The sequence below is a fragment of the Dipodomys merriami genome, unplaced genomic scaffold (assembly GCF_024711535.1).
Source record: "Dipodomys merriami isolate MVZ:Mamm:240054 unplaced genomic scaffold, mDipMer1.0.p SCAF_35, whole genome shotgun sequence".
NCBI lineage: Eukaryota > Metazoa > Chordata > Mammalia > Rodentia > Heteromyidae > Dipodomys > Dipodomys merriami.
Genome location: NW_027205048.1, coordinates 10,725,195 through 10,743,612, shown reverse-complemented (window position 1 = coordinate 10,743,612; position 18,418 = coordinate 10,725,195). Strand labels below are relative to the sequence as shown.

The following is an 18,418-nucleotide window of genomic DNA, read 5'->3' as shown; positions in this document are numbered from 1 at the left end:
CCTGTCCCAGGTCACTGTCTCGGCTGCTCCCCAGAGTTGGTTATTTTTTATTTGGGGCAGTGGGCACATATGGGGAGGGAAGGGTGTTCTTCCCAACCTAGGGTCTTTACATTGTTACTCCACATCCCTTTCTCCAATAAACAAGCCAGTCGGGCATGGTTATATGTGAAAAAAAATAATAATAATCCTGAGCCGGGCGGTGGCTCACACCTATAATCCTAGCTATTCAGGAGGCTGAGATCTGAGGATCACGGTTCAAAGCCAGCCTGGGCAGGAAAGTCCATAAGACTCTTATCTCCAATAAACCACTAGAAAACCAGAAGTGGCAGTGTGGCTCAAGCGGTAGAGCACTCGCCTTGAGCTGAAGAGCACAAGGACAGGGCCCAAGCCCAGAGTTCAAGCCCCACGACTGACAAAAAAAAATAGTAATAATAATAATCCTGGTCTGGGAAGGTGGCTCAGTGGTAGAGCGCTTGCCTTGCATGCTTGAGGCCCTGGGTTCAATTCCTCAGCACCACATAAGCAGAAAAAAAAAAAAGCCGGAAGTGGCGCTGTGGCTCAAGTGGTAGAGCGCTAGCCTTGAGCTGAAGGGCACTGGTGTCTCACACCTATAATCCTAGCTACTCAAGAGACTGAGATCTGAGGATCATAATTCAAATCCAGCCCAGGCAGAAAAGTTCCCATGAAACTCTCCAATTAACCACTCAAAAATCAGAAGTGGCTCTGTGGTTCAAGTGGTACAACATTCGCCTTAAGTACAAAAAGACTCACAGAGAGCGCCCAGATCCTGAGTTCAAGCCCCACAACTGAAAATAATAATACTAATAATGCTGCTACTACTAATAATCCTGTTGTTGGGCTGGGAAGGTGGCTCAGTGGTAGAGCGCTTGCCTTGCATGCATGAGGCCCTGGGTTCGATTCCTCAGTACCACATAAGCAGAAAAAAAGAAAAGCCAGAAGTGGCGCTGTGGCTCAAGTGGTAGAGTGCTAGCCTTGAGCTGAAGAGCTGAGGGACAGCACCCAGGCTCAGAGTTCAGGCCCACTACCGGACCCCCCCAAAAAAAATCCTGTTGTTATGATGTAAATATTCTAAACAAACCTCAGAACATGGAGGGGGGACAGGGAGAGTGGAGAATCACCTCAAGTATCAAAATATATTGTTACTTTGGTTGGTTTGGGTTTTTTAGGGTTTTTGTTTGGGTTTAGTTTTGTTTAAGTATTAGGAATCAAACCAAGGGTCTTCTGAGTGCTAGGCAAGAATTCTACCACTTGGAAGTGGAGCTGTGGCTCAAAGTGGTAAGAGTGCTAGACTTGAGCAAAAGAGCTCAAGGACAGTGCCCAGGCCCTAAGTTCAAGGCCAACAACCACCAAAAAAAAAAAAAAAAAAATTCCACCACTGAGCCAGACATAGTGGCTTACATGTGTAATCACAGCAACCTGGGAGATGGAATTCAAACTCAACCTGAACAAAAGACCCAATCTCAAAAATAAACCAGGGGTGGTGTAATCCCAGCTACTTGAGAGGCGGAAGTAGGAGGATCATAATCCAAGACTGGCTCAGCAAAAGCTTTAAGACCTTATCTGGAAAAGAAAATAAAACAAAAAGGCTGGGGACATGACTCTAATCATAAAACATTTTCCTAGCAAGTATGACCACTTTGTGATCAAAATCCAATACAGAAAATTTAAAAAGATCTACCACTGACCTACATCCTCAGCTTTCATTTTCTTAATTAAAATAATTACAAGAGGCTATTAAAAAAATCTTCTTAGTGAAATGTATGTGTACACACATACCAGTCGTAGGGCTTAAACTCAGAGCCTGGCATTGCCCCTAAGCATTTTTGCTCAAAGTTAGCACTCTACTACTTGGCCAAATAGTTGGCTTAAGTAAAATATTTGCAACTGGAGATAGGAGTCTCACAGACTTTTCTGCCTAGGCTGGCTTCAAAACACAATCCTTAGATCTCAGCCTCCTGAGTAGCTAGGATTATAGGAATAAGCCATCACAAACCAGCCTTAGTTACATTTAATGGTTGAGGTTTTGTGGGGATTGAAGGTGTTTTGTTGTGTTATGTTGTATTTTGTAGTCCAGGCTACCCTGGAATTCATTATGTAGCCCAGACTGGGCTCAAATCCATGATCCTCCTGTCTTTACCTCCCAAGTACTAGGATTAAAAGTATATGCTACCACATCCAACTTTAATGGTTTTATTGAGATATAATTTACATATAAAATTAATCTATTTGTAAATTTACAAGTTAATGATCTTAATAAATTTATAGTTATGAAACCATCATTAAAATACACATATACATATATACATACACCACACATTTTCTTTTTTTTGGGGGGGGGTGCCAGTCCTGGGGCTTGAACTCAGGGCCTAGGCACCATCTCTGAGCTTATTTTGCTCAAGGCTAGTCCCCTACCACTTAAGCCACTTCCAGCTTTTCCTGAGTAGTTTATTGGAGATAAGTGTCTCATGGAATTTCCTGCCCAGGCTGGTAGGATCCTCAGATCTCAGCCTCCGGAGTAGCTAGAATTACAAATGTGAGCACCAGCATCCAGCTACAATCACCATATATTTTTAATAAGGTAATTTGTTAAAAGACATTAAAACAATCTACTTCTGTACAATATAATGTACAACAAACAATAAAACTCTGATTCAAACAAAGGTGTATCTAAAAGATCTGTAATAGGAAAACTCTAGAGGCTGAAGCTAGCTCCAAATGGCCCACCTGGCTTCTCTAATATTCTTTTCTTTTATTATTATTGTGAAAATACCGTAAAGAGGGGTTACAATTACGTGGGAATCTAATATTCTTAAGGAATGGGGATTCCCAATGGCCTTATAGGTAGGTATTAAAACAATGGTAGTAACACTGAATTCTGTATACTCAGCACTGAAACACAAAGCATTTCTTGTCCTTAGCACCATAGCAAGAAGGTCTCCATAGACAGGACTACAATCAGTTTTAAATCATGCGCAATAATGCATTTTACCATCTTAATAACTAAGATTGCTTCACCACTTCAGAAGTGGAAGAAGAGCAAATGGTGAGCAAATTTTAATGAATGAGATCTACTTGAGTGAATTTTATCTGTGATTGTTCAGTATTATGAGGAATAATTCACTTAATTACTAAACAAAGAGTCTATTGCCAAATTAGTCAAGACTCCTGACAATTTTCTCTCCAGACTATTTTTCATATATCATGATACATATATATATATACATAATTGCTAACAAATCTTTGTGCTTTTTATTCAGATAGCTCTTATCCTAATTGAGCTAATCTTCTTCTCAATCTTCAGAATGCATTTGGACTTGAAGGGCTTTTATGATCCATTTAAAATCAATCTCCAGCCTAAAGCAATCTTTTTATAAATGTGTGTTTAAAGATATGGCTATATCCCGGACATTAAACAGAAAATAAATGATGAAAACACATCAATCATGTGTTCTTTTGCACAGCGGCTTACTCTGCCACTCCATTTCTTCTCAGTCTCTCATCCCTCACCCTTCCCACTGCCTCCACCCCTGTCCATTAGCCCACATTTCACATACTCATTTTTCAGTCTTCAAGTCATACATCACTTCCTCAGGGAAGCCTTCAGCCCCACCTACCTTGTTGGGTACACAGCTCCCTAATGCTTCTCTTCAAAACCTTAAGCTTGTAATGATAAAACTGTATGATTGGGTAATAACTCTAGGCCACAGACTTGAGTAAATGATTCTAGAACTCTGTCACACTGAAGTCACCAACACTAGGTACAGGCTTTGGCACAAAGAAGGCATACCATGAACATCTGTTAAATCAGAGTATTTCCAAACAATCCCTCCTGAGGTCAGTACACAGGGACCCACCCAAGAGGAAAACAGACACATTCCCAGCCCCAATTCTTTCAATCTTATCCTCCAGAGAGGAGATAGACAAAAAGAGAAACAAACAAAACATTCTATATGTACTTATAACTTTCACCATCACTCTTATTACAAATGAATAAAAAACGATTCTCACAAACCTTTGCTTTTCATCTACTTTTTCCTTCTACTTTCAATTCCTCGAATTAAGAAACCCCATTTGGTCAATCCAAATCTAGACATATTCCAGCTAGTGGAAATAAGACTGCATTAAACTGTGACTAAAAGTCCACCAGTCTGCAAATATCTAACAGAAAAGGCCTTCAACCCCAAAACAAGCCAACAGTTCTAAAGAGATATTTTTTGGAAGAGCTGGCTGGAAGGGTGAACAATTATTAGCAAAATATATCCCAACTGACTAGATAATGACAGTGACCAGAGTATAAAAGGGTGTCCGGGGTGATGTATTACATAGTTATGTGATGTAAAAAAAAATAAATAAAAAAAAATATATATATATATCCCAACTGAAAATAATTGTAAAATTCTTCTAACACATATATTTAAAAAGAGCACATGGATTATGAAATATAATTTGTCACTACGACTGCAAATACTTTACTACCAAAAACATTACTTCAGCTGGGCATTGGTGGCTCACACCTGTAATCCTAGCTACTCAGGAGGCTGAGACCTGAGGATCATGGTTCAAAGCCAGCCCTGGCAGTAAAGTCCAAAAAGTTTACCCTCCAGTAAACCACGCAGACAACCAGAAGTGGTGCTCAAGTGGTAGAGAACTCGCTTTGAGCTGAAGAGCTCAGGGATAGTACCCAAGCCCAGAGTTCAAGCCCCACAACCAACCAAAATAAAAAAAAAAATTGGGGCTGGGAAGGTAGCCCAGTGGTAGAGTGCTTGCCTTGCATGCATGAGGCCCTGGGTCCGATTCCAGAAAAAGCCAGAAGTAGAACTATGGCTTAAGTGGTAGAGTGCTAGCCTTGAGCTGAAGAGCTGAAGGACAGTGCCCAGGTCCAGAGTTCAGGCCCCACAACTAACAACAACAAAAAAACCCAGCAGTTTCACAGTATGATTTCTAATGGATTGTTTATATTACCATTTCAGCAAATACTGACAGCAGATACACAATCCAAGTTTTAAGAACTTTCAAAATTGTATATATATAGAACTTAGTTGGAGCTGGGTACCAATGGCTCATGCTATAATCCTAGCTATTCAGAAGGCCGAGGTCTGAGGATCTCAGTTAAGTAGCCTAGGCAGGAAAGTCAGTAAGACTCATCTCTAACCACCAGAGACAGGAAGCAGGCAGAAAAGTCCCTATGAGGCTCTTGTCGCCAATTAACCACTCAAAAATGGCAAGTGGGGCTGTGGCTCAAAGTGGTAGAGCACTAGCCTTCAGCGAAAAGGCTCAGGGACAGTGCCCAGGCCCTGAGTTCAAGTCCCACAACTGACAAGAAAAAAAAAACACAGAATTTATGGTAGAGTAGCTGATACTTCTTAGAACCCTTAAAGTAAAATATCTAGTATATACTGAATGCTTACTATGACCAAGAACTCGTTTAGCAAGTTTTGATTAAATCCTTACAATAACTGTCTAGGTAGATGTTCTCTTAAAGATGAGACTGAGGCTCAGATAAACTACCCTGGCCCAAGGCCATCACATGATCATTCAGGATTAGTCCACCAACCCCAAGAGTACATCTGGAGAATATATCATCATAAGCAGATATCCGGATGGCCACACTGCTCAAGTGGTAGCCCTGAGCCCATTTTCCAGTATTGCAGAGAAAAGGGAAAAGGAAAAAGAAAACAAAAAACAGGAATCAACAGTATTAGACTAGAAGAAATTGTCTCTGGAATACTTTGTAGTAAACCTTTCAATGGACACTAAGTTCCTGTTATAACATCAAAACTCATATATCCTGACCTCCAATGCCTCAGAATGTGACCAATGCAGACAGATTACCTTTTAAGAAGGTAATCATGTTAAAGTGAATTTATTAAGGTGTCCTCTAATCCAGTACACTGGTGCCATTGTAAGAAGGAAATCTAGACACACAGTTACAGAAGAGAGACTAAATGAAGATGAGAGAATATGGCCATCTACAAGCCAAGGAAAGAGATCTCAGACAAAGCAACCCTGCCAGCATCTTGTCCTCTAACTTGTGAGCTCCAGAGCTATGAAATAAAATTCTGTTGTGTAAGCCGCCCAGCCTGCAGCACTCTGACAACCCTATCAAACTCATGCAGTTTCTAAGTCATGAGAGCCTGATATATTTCTCAGGAGCGCAGAGTTCAGTGACAATCAAAAACAGCAGCATAGCTCACCCACGCTGATTTAAGACTGTCAGTGACATCTGTTCAAATAAATTTATGTTCCCATCTTACCGACAAGAACAAAAATTCATGCATTAATATGTAGAGTTTCAGTAGGAGGAAAACAGGAGTGAAAGAGAGTTTAAGTACAGACATTTTATTCCATTTATCTTCTACCCCCTAAGATATTCCCATGGGAAAATGCCCCCCAACTGTTTAGCTCAGTTCTGATGCTCACCAGCACAGCTGCTTTTGGCTAATCTGACCCCTAGTAGCAAGAGCTTTAGAGAGACATTGAGAGAGTAGGGACTAGGCAGCCTGGAAGACAGAAGGTGAAGGAGAAAAAAGGAATGCTCAAGGGTTAGTGTGGATGGACAGAGACAGGGCTGTGGTCAAGAAGGAAGAACATCATCTGAAAAGATCTTCCTTTCCTTCTTACTCACTTTTTTCAGACCAAGCCTGTTAAGTAGTATGACAAGAGAAGAAGAGCAGAGGGAGTGTCTCCAAGATACTGAAAAATTAAGGAATTTTACCTACTTTTCTTTTTTCTCTCTCCTATTTACTTTCTTTCATCTGTCTCTCTTCCAAAATATTCTATATTATAGGTACTTTTATTGGCTATCAGCCTCCTGTTTGGGGGCTAAAGAATGGCAGGTAAAGAGCCGGGCGCCAGTGGCTCACGCCTGTAATCCTAGCTACTCAGGAGGCTGAGATCTGAGGATCACAGTTCAAAGCCAGCCCAGACAGGAAAGTCTGTGAGACTCTTATCTCCAATAAACCACTAGAAAACCGGGAGTGGTGCTGTGGCTCAAGCGGTAGAGCTAGAGCGCTTGCCTTGAGCTGAGAGATAGCACTCAAGCCCGGAGTTCAAGCCCCACAACCAACCAAAAAAAAAAAAAAAAAAAAAAAAGAAAGAAAGAAAGGCAGAAAGAAAAGAAAAAAAAAAAAGAAAGGCAGGTGATGGGAGGGGGAGAACATAGAAATGAAGGCTGACTACAGATGACTACATGCTCTCTGTATCATGAATTCAGAAGCTATCAACTTAAATTTGTACACTGGTGACAGGACACAATTTGATACTGATTTTCTCTCCCACCTGGGAAAGTGGTCCTGTAGGGACACTTTGAACCAAATGACTTGAGAGGTGGCGAACGTGGGCCGATAAATGTTTTTAGTGTCTGAACCCGACTCCCTAATCAATTCTTTTTGATTGTTGATCAATCTCCACTAATTACATGGGACCTCAGATGGTAGTTTGAGAACTAAGGGTGCTATTTTAAGGGCAACATTTTTTTCCCCTACATATACACCAACAGAGATAGTCAAAAGGAAAAAAGAATGAAGGAGCTGTAAAGAGACAGTAGTCAGAGACCACCTGCCCCAAGGAAGTCATTGCAGACCTGTACAACATCCACTCCTGATTTTGGTCCCTTTGGTTCCCTATTTACATAATCTGTTAGTTTTATATTAAAAAAGGAATTTTGGTAGTGATTTGTAATTTAGTAAGAACCTTCAGGTATATTATCTCATTTGGGGCTCATAAAACCCTACAGAAATAATTAGGTCAGGGGCTGGAAAGGTGGCTCAGTGGTAGAGTGCTTGCCTTGCATGCATGAGGCCCTGGGTTGGATTCCTCAGTACCACCTACGCAGAAAAAGCCGAAAGTGGCGCTGTGGCTCAAGTGGTAGAGTGTTAGCCTTGAGCTGAAGATCTGAGAGACAGCACCCAGACCCAGATTTCAGGCCCCACAAAAAAAAGAAGGTGATCAGGCTGGGGGTGTAGAGCACTTGACTAACCTACCCAGCCACCACCCTGAAAAGTTGTCCAGGTTTTCTAGGAGGGAGAGAGAAAAGGATTTGAGGAGAGGTCTTGTAAGATGAGACCCAGGGAGAGAGACCACATGAAGTCAAACAGAGGTAAATCCAGGTAAATTCCAAGGGGAATGCTGCTTCATGAAGGACCACAGCCAACGGAAGAGAACTGAAGAGCCACTTGCTCATCCACAGAACCATGAAGAAGATCCACTGCTACTGTTTTAAGCCATTAACTTTTAGGATAGCATATTACACAATAGATAAAGGAAACAGATATTAGGTAACTTCTCTCCTTTGTCTCAAAGCTAATCATCAGAGCTCAAATCCTGTTCTCCTGACTGATTTCAGTGATTATTCACTTCACCAGGATGTGACTGAAATTAAAGAAAAATAATTCAGAACTTTCATACATGTCATTTAAATAATAGAAACGAATTTTAGCTCAGAAGAACTAGCTGTAAAATTATCCTGTCAGCATGTAAATGAATTGAAAATATATGTATGTAAATGTGGCCAGGTAAGAGAGTGTTATTAAAAAACTTAGCATGGTTATAAAATGATAAATGATTTTCTCTTCTGTGTTGAAAAAAAAAATCTACCAAAGGCATAATATACAATGAATCTCAGCAGTATTCTATGAGCAAAAAATATAACAAACTTACCCAGTGACAGGCAAAAGAACAAATCATTATTTATTCAACTAATAGTGAAATTAAGGGACTCCAGTTCCATGCATTAACATGGGTAAACTCAAAAAAATTAAAAATAAAAACAGAAAGAATATTTATCTATCAAATGTCCAAAATATAAACCTTAGCAACATCTTGTTTAGAAACATATATGTATTAAAAGCAATAATGAGCCAGGTGCCAATGGCTCACACCTGTAATTCTAGTTACTCAGGAGGCTGAGATCTGATCAATCCTAAGTCAGCCTGGGCAAGAAAGTCCTTGAGACTCTTATTTCCAATTAAACACCAAAAAAGCCAAAAATTGAGGTGGGGCTCAAATAGTAGAGTGCCAACCTTGAGCACAAAGCTCAGGGACAGCACCCAGACCCCGAGTTCATGTACCAAGCACCAAAAACAAACAAACACAAAAAGCAATAATGAAAATCAAGAGGGAAAGAAAAAAATCAAAATATTAAGTTTTCTTCAATGAAGGAAATATTCGGAGAAGGTAGAGAGGGCTCTGAAGTCATGTTTCCCTTCTTAATCTAAATGATAGCTTTACAACATATATGTTACACAGATATAACAATGTGTGCTTAATATCTGTGATGGTTTCTTAGCTTTACAAAATGCTTCATAAAACATCTTAAAAGACAACCAAAGAAAGCTGAGCCAATGACTCATGCCTATAATCCTAGTTACTCACAAAGCTGAAATCTGAGGACTGCAGTTCAAAAGCCAGCTCAGGACCAAAAGAGTGTGAGACTCTTATCTCCAATTAACCAACAGAAAGCCAGAAGTAGAGTTGAGGCCAGAAGTAGAGTTGAGGCTCAAATGGTAGAATGCTAGCCTTGAGCAAAAAAAGAAAAAAAGCGAAGAGACCCAGCCACACACACACACACACACACACACACACACACACACACACACACACACACACACACACACACACACACACACACACACACACACACACACACACACACACACACACACACACACACACACACACACACACACACACACACACACACACACACACACACACACACACACACACACTAAATTAAGAGCAAAGCAAAAAGGCCAGAGTGGCTTGATTGGTAGAGGGCCTATCTACCAAGTGCAGAGCCCTATCTTCAAATACACAGATACAGATACAGATACAGGTACAAACATACACACACACACAGATACACATATACACACATCAACATAGCTTCCAAACATTCAATTTTATTTTGAATAAAAAGGCACTTCAGAGACAGATATAGAGCAATTATATGTATCTGTTTAATTTGTAACAGAGACTTACAAGTACAAACAAATCCTCTTTTACAATCCAGAACTGATTGCTGAGTATAAATTTTGGTCTATGTAAGAAGGAATATGGGCTGAGATATAGCTCAATGGCAAAGTTCTTGCCTAGCAAGTACAATGTCTGGGGTTTGAACCCCAGTACCAAAAAAAAAAAAAATAGTTTGAAGTGATGGGGGTACTGATACTCATGCAGAGTATCAGTAAAGTATTCTTATTATATAGCAATAATAGCAAAGCCTCCTATAGTTCCAAGTTTGTATTAAAACTGACACTAAAGGAAAGCAGATACTTAAGTATAAAGCTTAAAAATAAATATCTAGCCCTTTACAGGTAGTTCAGTGACACACACCTATATTACACTTGTACTTTTTACCCACGAATTTCCTTTGAAACTAGGAAACAGTTTTCCGTCCAGATAAGGGCCTGGTGAATGACTAAATTTCTTCTTCTTCTTCTTCTTCTTCTTCTTCTTCTTCTTCTTCTTCTTCTTCTTCTTCTTCTTCTTTTTGCCAGTCCTGAGGCTTGAACTCTGGGTGGGACCTAGGCGCTGCCCCGGAGCCGTTTCACTCAAGGCTAGTGCTACCTCACTTTGAGCCACAGAGCCACTTCCTGTTTCCTGGTGGTTAATTGAAGATTGGAGATAAGAGTCTCAAGGACTTTTCTGACTGAGCTGGCTTTGAACTACAATCCTCAGATCTCAGCCTCCCAAGTAGCTAGGATTACAGGCATGAGCCACCAATGCCTGGCTTAAATTTCTATCAATCTGCCTGCTGTGGACAAAGGTCTCTAAAATAATAATACTACAGGAAGTGGCGCTGTGGCTCAAGTGGTAGAGCTCTCACCTTGAGCTGGGGACAGCGCCCAAGCCCCTATGACGGACAAAAAAAAAAAAATCATACTACATATAAATAAGCATACCCTTGTCTAATCAAAGCTGAATGGATTGTTAACAAAAGGTCATCACCTTCCAACTTTATCTCTCCCATTCTCTCCCATAAAGTATCAATTTTCAAATTATTATATATGTATTTCAATTAGTATGCATTTGTATCTGTATATTTTCTTAAATTGTAAGCTCTGAGGGTAGAAAAGGATTTGGCTCACATGTTACACCAACAAGCACAATTCTTGATACACAGCAGACATTCGATGAAGATTTTTAAGTAAAAGGACAAAATGATTTTAATACTATGTCCCCCCCCCCTCTCTCTTTTGGCCAGTCCTGGAGCTTGAACTCAGGACCTGGGCACCGTCCCTGAGCTTCTTTTGCTCAAGGCTACTACTCTACCACTTGGGCCACAACACCACTTCTGGCTTTATCTGTTTATGTAATACTGAGGAATTGAACTCAAGGCTTCATGCATACTAGGCAAGCATTCTATCACTAAACCACATTCCCAGCTCTCTCTCTTTCCTTTTGTTTCATTAAATTATTCAGAAATATACCAACTTTGAGCAGATCCAAAATTAAGACAAAGAAATCAAAACCGTAACAATTTCTATGTATCCTCAAACAAGAAAATGTCACAGAATGCTACATTAACTATCACAAGTTTAAAGAGTTTTTAGAAACATACCTGAATGAAGCTGAATTTTCCCAATAACACCTTCTACCAACCCCAAACAAATGGGATTCCAGGCAAGAAGTAGGTCAGTAGCTAGAATAAAATAAGAAGCAGTCATGAAAACATATTCACCAGAAGATATCTTTAACAGTATATTAAAAGAGGATGGACATCCCACAAAAGCAGTTATAAACACCCAACACAGAATATATTACCACAAAGCAATTTGAGACAAAGCATTGACTCCAAGGCCTGAACAAGGCTCCTGAAGCTAGGAGTTACACAGAGTGAGAACTAACTTCAGAAACTCCACCTGAGGTGAAGCAGTATGTTGGCGCCCTACAGTGGAGGAAAAAGGATGTTGCACTAGTAGGGCAAACATGAAGAAAATCTCCAACTCCTGAATTCAAGCACAGAGCCAGTCCCAGATGCAGACAAGACTCAAGAAATAGCCATGGAGCCGGGCGCTGGTGGCTCACGCCTGTAATCCTAGCTACTCAGGAGGCTGAGATCTGAGGATCACAGTTCAAAGCCAGCCCGGGCAGGAGAGACCGTGAGACTCCTATCTCCAATAAACCACCAGAAAACCAGAAGTGGCGCTGTAGCTCAAGTGGTAGAGTGCTTGCCTTGAGCTGAAGAGCTGAGGGACAGTGCCCAGGCCCAGAGTTCAGGCCCCACAGCCGACCAAAAAAAAAAAAAGAAAGAAAGAAATAGCCATGGAGTGATCCACTTACTGAATCATACTTGGAAAACCACCTTTTCCCAAAAATGTTTACATGAACCAAAGCCATCCAGGAAGTGACTGCTCTTTTACACACCTTCTAGGGCAAAACCAATAGGAACTGTTACTATTTACTGAGCACCCCTCTTTGCTGGACATCTCAATCAGGGCTCTTCATGTAAACCACAGAACAGATTACCCTAATTTGGGAGACTTCTCATTTTGTTCATATAAGAAATGAAAATGATACTAGACACTCAGAAAAGAAGCAAATTCACTGTATTTAATAGGTTGCAAAAGGTTGTTTGATATATATGGTTTAAAAAATGACTGCTCTGGAAATTCAGCAGCTGAAAACAATATTTCTCTTGCCAGAAAATTCAAATTGTATTTAACTACTGTAAGGTCAGCTCCTGGAGGGCAAGCAGACTCCTCCCTCCTGGAGGCCAAGTCTCCGCCCAGTACTTGTGTGACCCAGGCAACTAGCACACCTGTAGGTCACCTCCAAATCCGCTGAGGTCACATCCTGATCTGATGTGGCCACACCTCTCTCCCACCTGGTCCCACTCCCCTAACCTGGTCCCACCTCCCTGGATCAGATGTGGCCACACCTTCTCCTGCCCCTACTATATAAGGCAAGACATGGCCTGGGGCCAGATTGCCTCTTTCCCAGATGCTTGGAGTGTCAACCTGGCCTGGTGCTAGCCGGTATCCTGAATAAACCTATCCCTTACCTATCCCTGAATACCACGTGTGTGGTGTTGTTCTTACTCAGCAGCCTCTTTAAATACCTAACAATTATTACCATTTATGTTTGTAGTGAAACATATTCTACGGATAACTCAGAGTAATTATACTTAATAATATAGTCTCTTAATGTACTTGGGTTTTGATGTTTCCTACATGCATTCAGTGAAACACAAAGAGTTGACTTTGTTGCTTTTTGTTGTGGTTGAGGATGTTTAACAATGCTGTGGATGGAACCCATGGTTTTACATATGCTAAGTAGCACATGCTAGGCCAAATATTTCACCATTAAGCTACCTCTATGACCTGACTTCACTGGTTTTGTTGTTACTGTTGCAAGAATTAACATAAAATAGTAATTTTTAAGACTGTCATATATATTGTCATTTCTAATCTTGACAAGTATGTAGGGTAGACATTAGGAGTCTCATTTTACAGCTGAGGAAATAACGCTTGGAAAAAATGATCAAGTCAGGTCTGCCACCAGACCCAGTAGTGTATGCCTCAACACTCAGGAAGCTGAGGCAGGAGGATCAAATCTCCAGGACAACCTGGGCTACATTGTAAATTTGAAGCCCAATCGGGGCTACATACACGAGACACTGCCTTTAAAAAAAAAATAAGTCCATAAGTAAATAAGCAGCAAATAAGTAAACAAGGCCTGCCTCACTGGGGGCTGGGTTCTAAACCATCCTGCTACAGTGCCTCCCTCTGAAATTATATACGTATTTATGTATTTATTATCAAAGTAGCAGCATAAATTTGGAGAAAAAAACTTAACATACCACTGCCAAAGGTAACAGAATTTTATTTCATTACATTTGCATACTGAATTATACTATAAACAGTATTACGTTAGTAATACCAGTTCATGAGAACAGTATTTTTTTCACTTCTTTAAATTATCCATCAAAAACATAATTTCATGATAGAATACGTTCCCAGTTAAGGAAGAATTTGCTACTGAGGAATGTAAGTGATTACAAGGTTTCCCTTCTTTAAAAACACTGTGATGAGAAATATTATGTAAATATTTTATTTGCTTCCTCACTAATAGCTTAGGACAGATCTTAGAAATGAAGGTAGTAGTCAAAACACTAAAAACGCCGGGCATCGGCTCACGCCTATAATCCTAGCTACTCAGGAGGCTGAGATCTGAGGATCACGGTTCAAAGCCAGCCTGGGCAAAGAAAAGTCCATGAGACTCTTATCGCCAATAAACCACTAGAAAACTAGAAGTGGTGCTGTGGCTCAAGCGGTAGAGCACTGGCCTTGAGTTGAAGAGCTAAGGGATAGCACCCAAGCCGAGTTCAAGCCCCACAACCGACCAAAAAAAAAAAACCCCTAAAAACTTTAAAGTTCTCTAGCTGTGTGCATTGGCTCAAACTTGTAACCCTAGCTACTTAGGAAACACAGTTCAAGGGATTATAGTTTGAGGCCAGCCTGGGGAGAAAAACAAAATATGCAAGACTCCATCTTGACCACTGGCTGGGGCCAGTGGTACACATTTGTTAGTCATCCCAGCTAAGAAGCAGCACAATGGCTGAGTATGGTGGTGCCTACCCATCATTCAGGGATGCAGGGAAATACAAATAGGAGACTCAAGTCCGGGCTGGCCCATGCACCAAACAAGATATTACCTCGAAAATAACCAATGCAAAAACAGGTTGTCAAAGTAGCTCAAATACAAAGATCTGAGTCCAAACCCCTGTACCACCAAAAATAAGTTAAATTAAAAAGTAACTTTCTTCCTTGCTTGCTTTCTACAAATATTACACTATATGTCTTCTACAAGAAACACATTAAAATGATTGTTTTAGACAGGTGCTGGTGGCTCACGCCTATAATCCCAGCTACTCAGGAGGCTGAGATCTGAGGATCGCAGTTCAAAGCTGGGCATGAAAGTCCATGAGAGGGATGGGAAGGTGGCTCAGTGGTAGAGCACTTGCCTTGCATGCATGAGGCCCTGGGTTCGATCCCTCAGCACCACATAAGCAAAAAGAAAAAAGCCGGAAGTGGCGCTGTGGCTCAAGTGGTAGAGCACTAGCCTTGGGCTGAAGAGCTGAGGGACAGCGCCCAGGCCCAGAGTTCAGGCCTCACGACCGGACCCCAAAAAAAAAAAAAAAAAAAAAAAAAAAAGTTCATGAGACTCTTCTCTCCAATTAATCACTAGAAAACCAGAAGTGGCTCTGTGGCTCAAGTGGTAAAGTGATATAGCCTTGAGCTGAAGAGCTGAGGGACAGTGTCCAGGCCCAGAGTTCAAGCACCACGACCAACCAAAAAAACAAAAAGTTTTAAAATTTTCTTGCCAGGGAAGGTGGCTCAGTGGTAGAGTGCTTGCCTTGCAAGCCTGAGGCCCTGGGTTCAATTCCTCAGCACCACATAAGCAAAAAGAAAAAAGCCAGAAGTGGTGCTGTGGCTCAAGTGGTAGAGCGCTAGCCTTGAGCTGAAGAGCTGAGGGACAGCACCCAGGCCCAGAGTTCAGGCTCCACGACCGGACCAAAAAAATAAAATAAAATAAAATTCTCTTGCCAGAGTTTTTTCATCCTGATGATCTGATAAGTTAATGCCTAAAATATGTATTATCTTTCCACTATTGATAAGACTGACCATTACAAAAATGGTTACTTAGGTTTCTTCTTCTTTGATTTTCTTGTCCATAATTTCTAGTAGTTTTTTATATTCTTCAATAAATTATGAGTTTTCTGTATTAAGGACTTTAAATCTGCATACATTTGTCAGTATTTTGCTTTTAGTTTTTATGCAAATATATCATGTTCATTACCTTTAAAGCTTCAAAAGGTGTTCCTAACCCAGCATCAATTATGTATCTACTTTTATCTCCATTAATTTTTCAATGTTTAACTATCTCCAGTAGTTAAATATTGAAAATGGGAACTCTGACAGTGTTCCTGTGTCAGGCAGGTCAAGTCTCAACACCAACACAGATGTTCCTGATATGGAAAGAGCTCTAGCTCCCCTAAATCCTGCCACTGAGTTCCTATAAAGGTCATAGTTTAAGGGCTGGGAAGGTGGCTCAGTGGTAGAGCACTTGCCTTGCATGCATGAGGCCCTGGGTTTGACTTCTCAGCACCACATAAGCAAAAAGAAAAAAGCCAGAAGTGGCGCTGTGGTTCAAGTGGTAGAGCGCTAGCCTTGAGCTGAAGAGCTGACAGTGCCCAGGCCCAGAGTTCAGGCCTCACGACCGGACCCAAAAAAAAAAAAAGGTCACAGTTTAAGACTATACCCAATCAATAATAAATGAGCTCTAGGAATCTGAAGAAAAACAAAAAAGACCTAAAGCTGTCAAGGAGAATTATTTACTAGAGAAACTTCAGGAAAGCAACAAGAAAAAAATAATCCAGAGTAAAGTACAAGACTTGTTCTGGAATTTGTCCCATTGTTTGGAAAATATTTGACAAGAACAAGGCACTGAGGCACCATGTCAAATTATGATATTTTTAAAAATAAAGGAACAGATAATCTGTGTTTAAAAAGACTAGGGGCTGGGGGGGGTGGGGGAGGGGGGGTGCAGTGGCTGGGAATGTGGCTTAGTGGTAGAGTGCTTGCATAGCACGCATGAAGGCCTGGGTTTGATTCCTTATTGCCACATAAACAGAAAAAGCTGGAAGTGGCACTGTGGCTCAATTATAGAGCGCTAGCCTAGAGTGAAAGAGCTCAGGGACAGTGCCCAGGCCCTGCATTCATGCCCCAGGACTGGCAAAAAAAAAAAAAGATTAGCAGGTACAGTAGAGATTGAATAAGAATGCAAGTAAACTGAGGCTAATTGTGCTGGGACTTGAATAAAGACAATGAGACTGCACTGAAGACTATGGCAGGGAGGTAAGGACATCAGTAAAACAGCTTTAGAGCTAGGGATTATATGTCAGTTGATAAGAGGAACCCTCAACTACAAGTTAAATGGTGTTTTCAATTGTTGGAGGTCCATCACCAAAAAATACTTCCTACACTATGTCCTAGTGAACACATATAAATATATATGTATCAGAAACAAAAGTTTCATGAACTGTACAGAGGAAGAAACTGGAGTAAGGAATGTACCTAATTACTAATTGTGGGTTGAAAGGACTTGAAAGGTCACAACAAACGAGCTTGGAAGATGTTTACTAATAGCTAAAGAATATACCTAAGATTAACATAAACCAGCTCAAAGGAAGCTAGCTGAAATGCAGGAAGAACAGAAATCAAAGATGATACTGAACATCTATTTTCTCTCCAGAGTAGGAAAGGTTGAAGATTTGGGCAAAAAGAATAAAGGGGGCTGGGAAGGTGGCTCAGTGGTAGAAGGCTTGCCTTGCATGCATGAGGCCCTGGGTTCGATTCCTCAGCACCACATAAGAAAAAAGAAAAAAGCCGGAAGTGGCACTGTGGCTCAAGTGGTAGAATGCTAGCCTTGAGCTGAAGAGCTGAGGGACAGCGCCCAGGCCCAGAGTTCAGGTCTCACGACCGGACCCAAAATAAAATAAAATAAAATAAAAGGGAGTGAGAGAAAAAGCCAAAGGTAGCCAGGCATGGGTAGCTCACGCCTATAATCCTAGCTACTCAGGAGGCTGAGATCTGAGGATCATGGTAAAAGCTAATCTAGGCAGGAAAGTCCACGAGGCTCTTATCTCCAATAAACCACTCAGAAAACAGGAAGTGGTACTGTGGCTCAAGTGGTAGAGGCTAGCCTTGAACTGAAGAGCTGAGGGGCAGCACCCAGGCCCAGAGTTCAAGCCCCATGACTGACAAAAAAAAAAAAAAGCCAAGGGTAAACAGCAATTTAAAAAAAGGCAAGCAAGAACCTCCTAAATCCACACTCTTTTGTACTGTGGGCATTGTGAATGATGTAAATAAACCACCCATTCAAGAAAATACAATTTTAATCTTAAAAAGTGAACAACTTCAAAAAAGCATAGACAATTTGTGTTTTAAAACTAATAGTCACTGATGTCAGAAGTTCAGAATAAAACCCAGTTAAACTCATAGAATTAAGTTCATGATGGAATGATTTAAACAAATGTCTAGGGTTAGGCATAAGGTGTAGTGCAGTGATAGACCACTTTGGCACTAGGTTCAATGTAAGCACAGTAAGGAATAAAGTGAAAAGGAATGACCAGGTATAGAATAAGAGGAAACACTAAAATACAAAAAGAAAGCTGAAAATGAAATCAAAGGTTGTAAAAGTTAACCTTGAAGAAATATGTCACTTTCTTCTAAGCCTGGAAGAAAAGATGAAAGGCTAAATATAGAAATGGAGAAGAAAAGCAGATGAGGGATCAGATGGCCTGAACTCCATAAAAATAGGACTCAAAGTCATCTTCCTTTTAGTACAGGGAAAGACAGAAGAGTAACAGGGCACAGGAAGATTATTTGGG

General features: G+C 40.8%; 1 protein-coding gene and 1 pseudogene across 2 annotated transcripts in view; one reads left to right on the top strand and one right to left on the bottom strand.

The window, feature by feature from the left end:
- Inpp5f (inositol polyphosphate-5-phosphatase F) overlaps nt 1-18,418 on the bottom strand; it is a 92,932-nt gene that overhangs the window by 52,931 nt on the left and 21,583 nt on the right. For both annotated transcript variants that reach the window (XM_069988153.1, XM_069988152.1), the window contains exon 2: nt 11,585-11,665. In XM_069988153.1, the coding sequence (XP_069844254.1) occupies nt 11,585-11,665 (81 nt within the window). The remainder of the gene's footprint in view (nt 1-11,584; nt 11,666-18,418) is intronic.
- On the top strand, nt 9,966-10,079 carry LOC138803999 (small nucleolar RNA SNORA40; annotated as a pseudogene).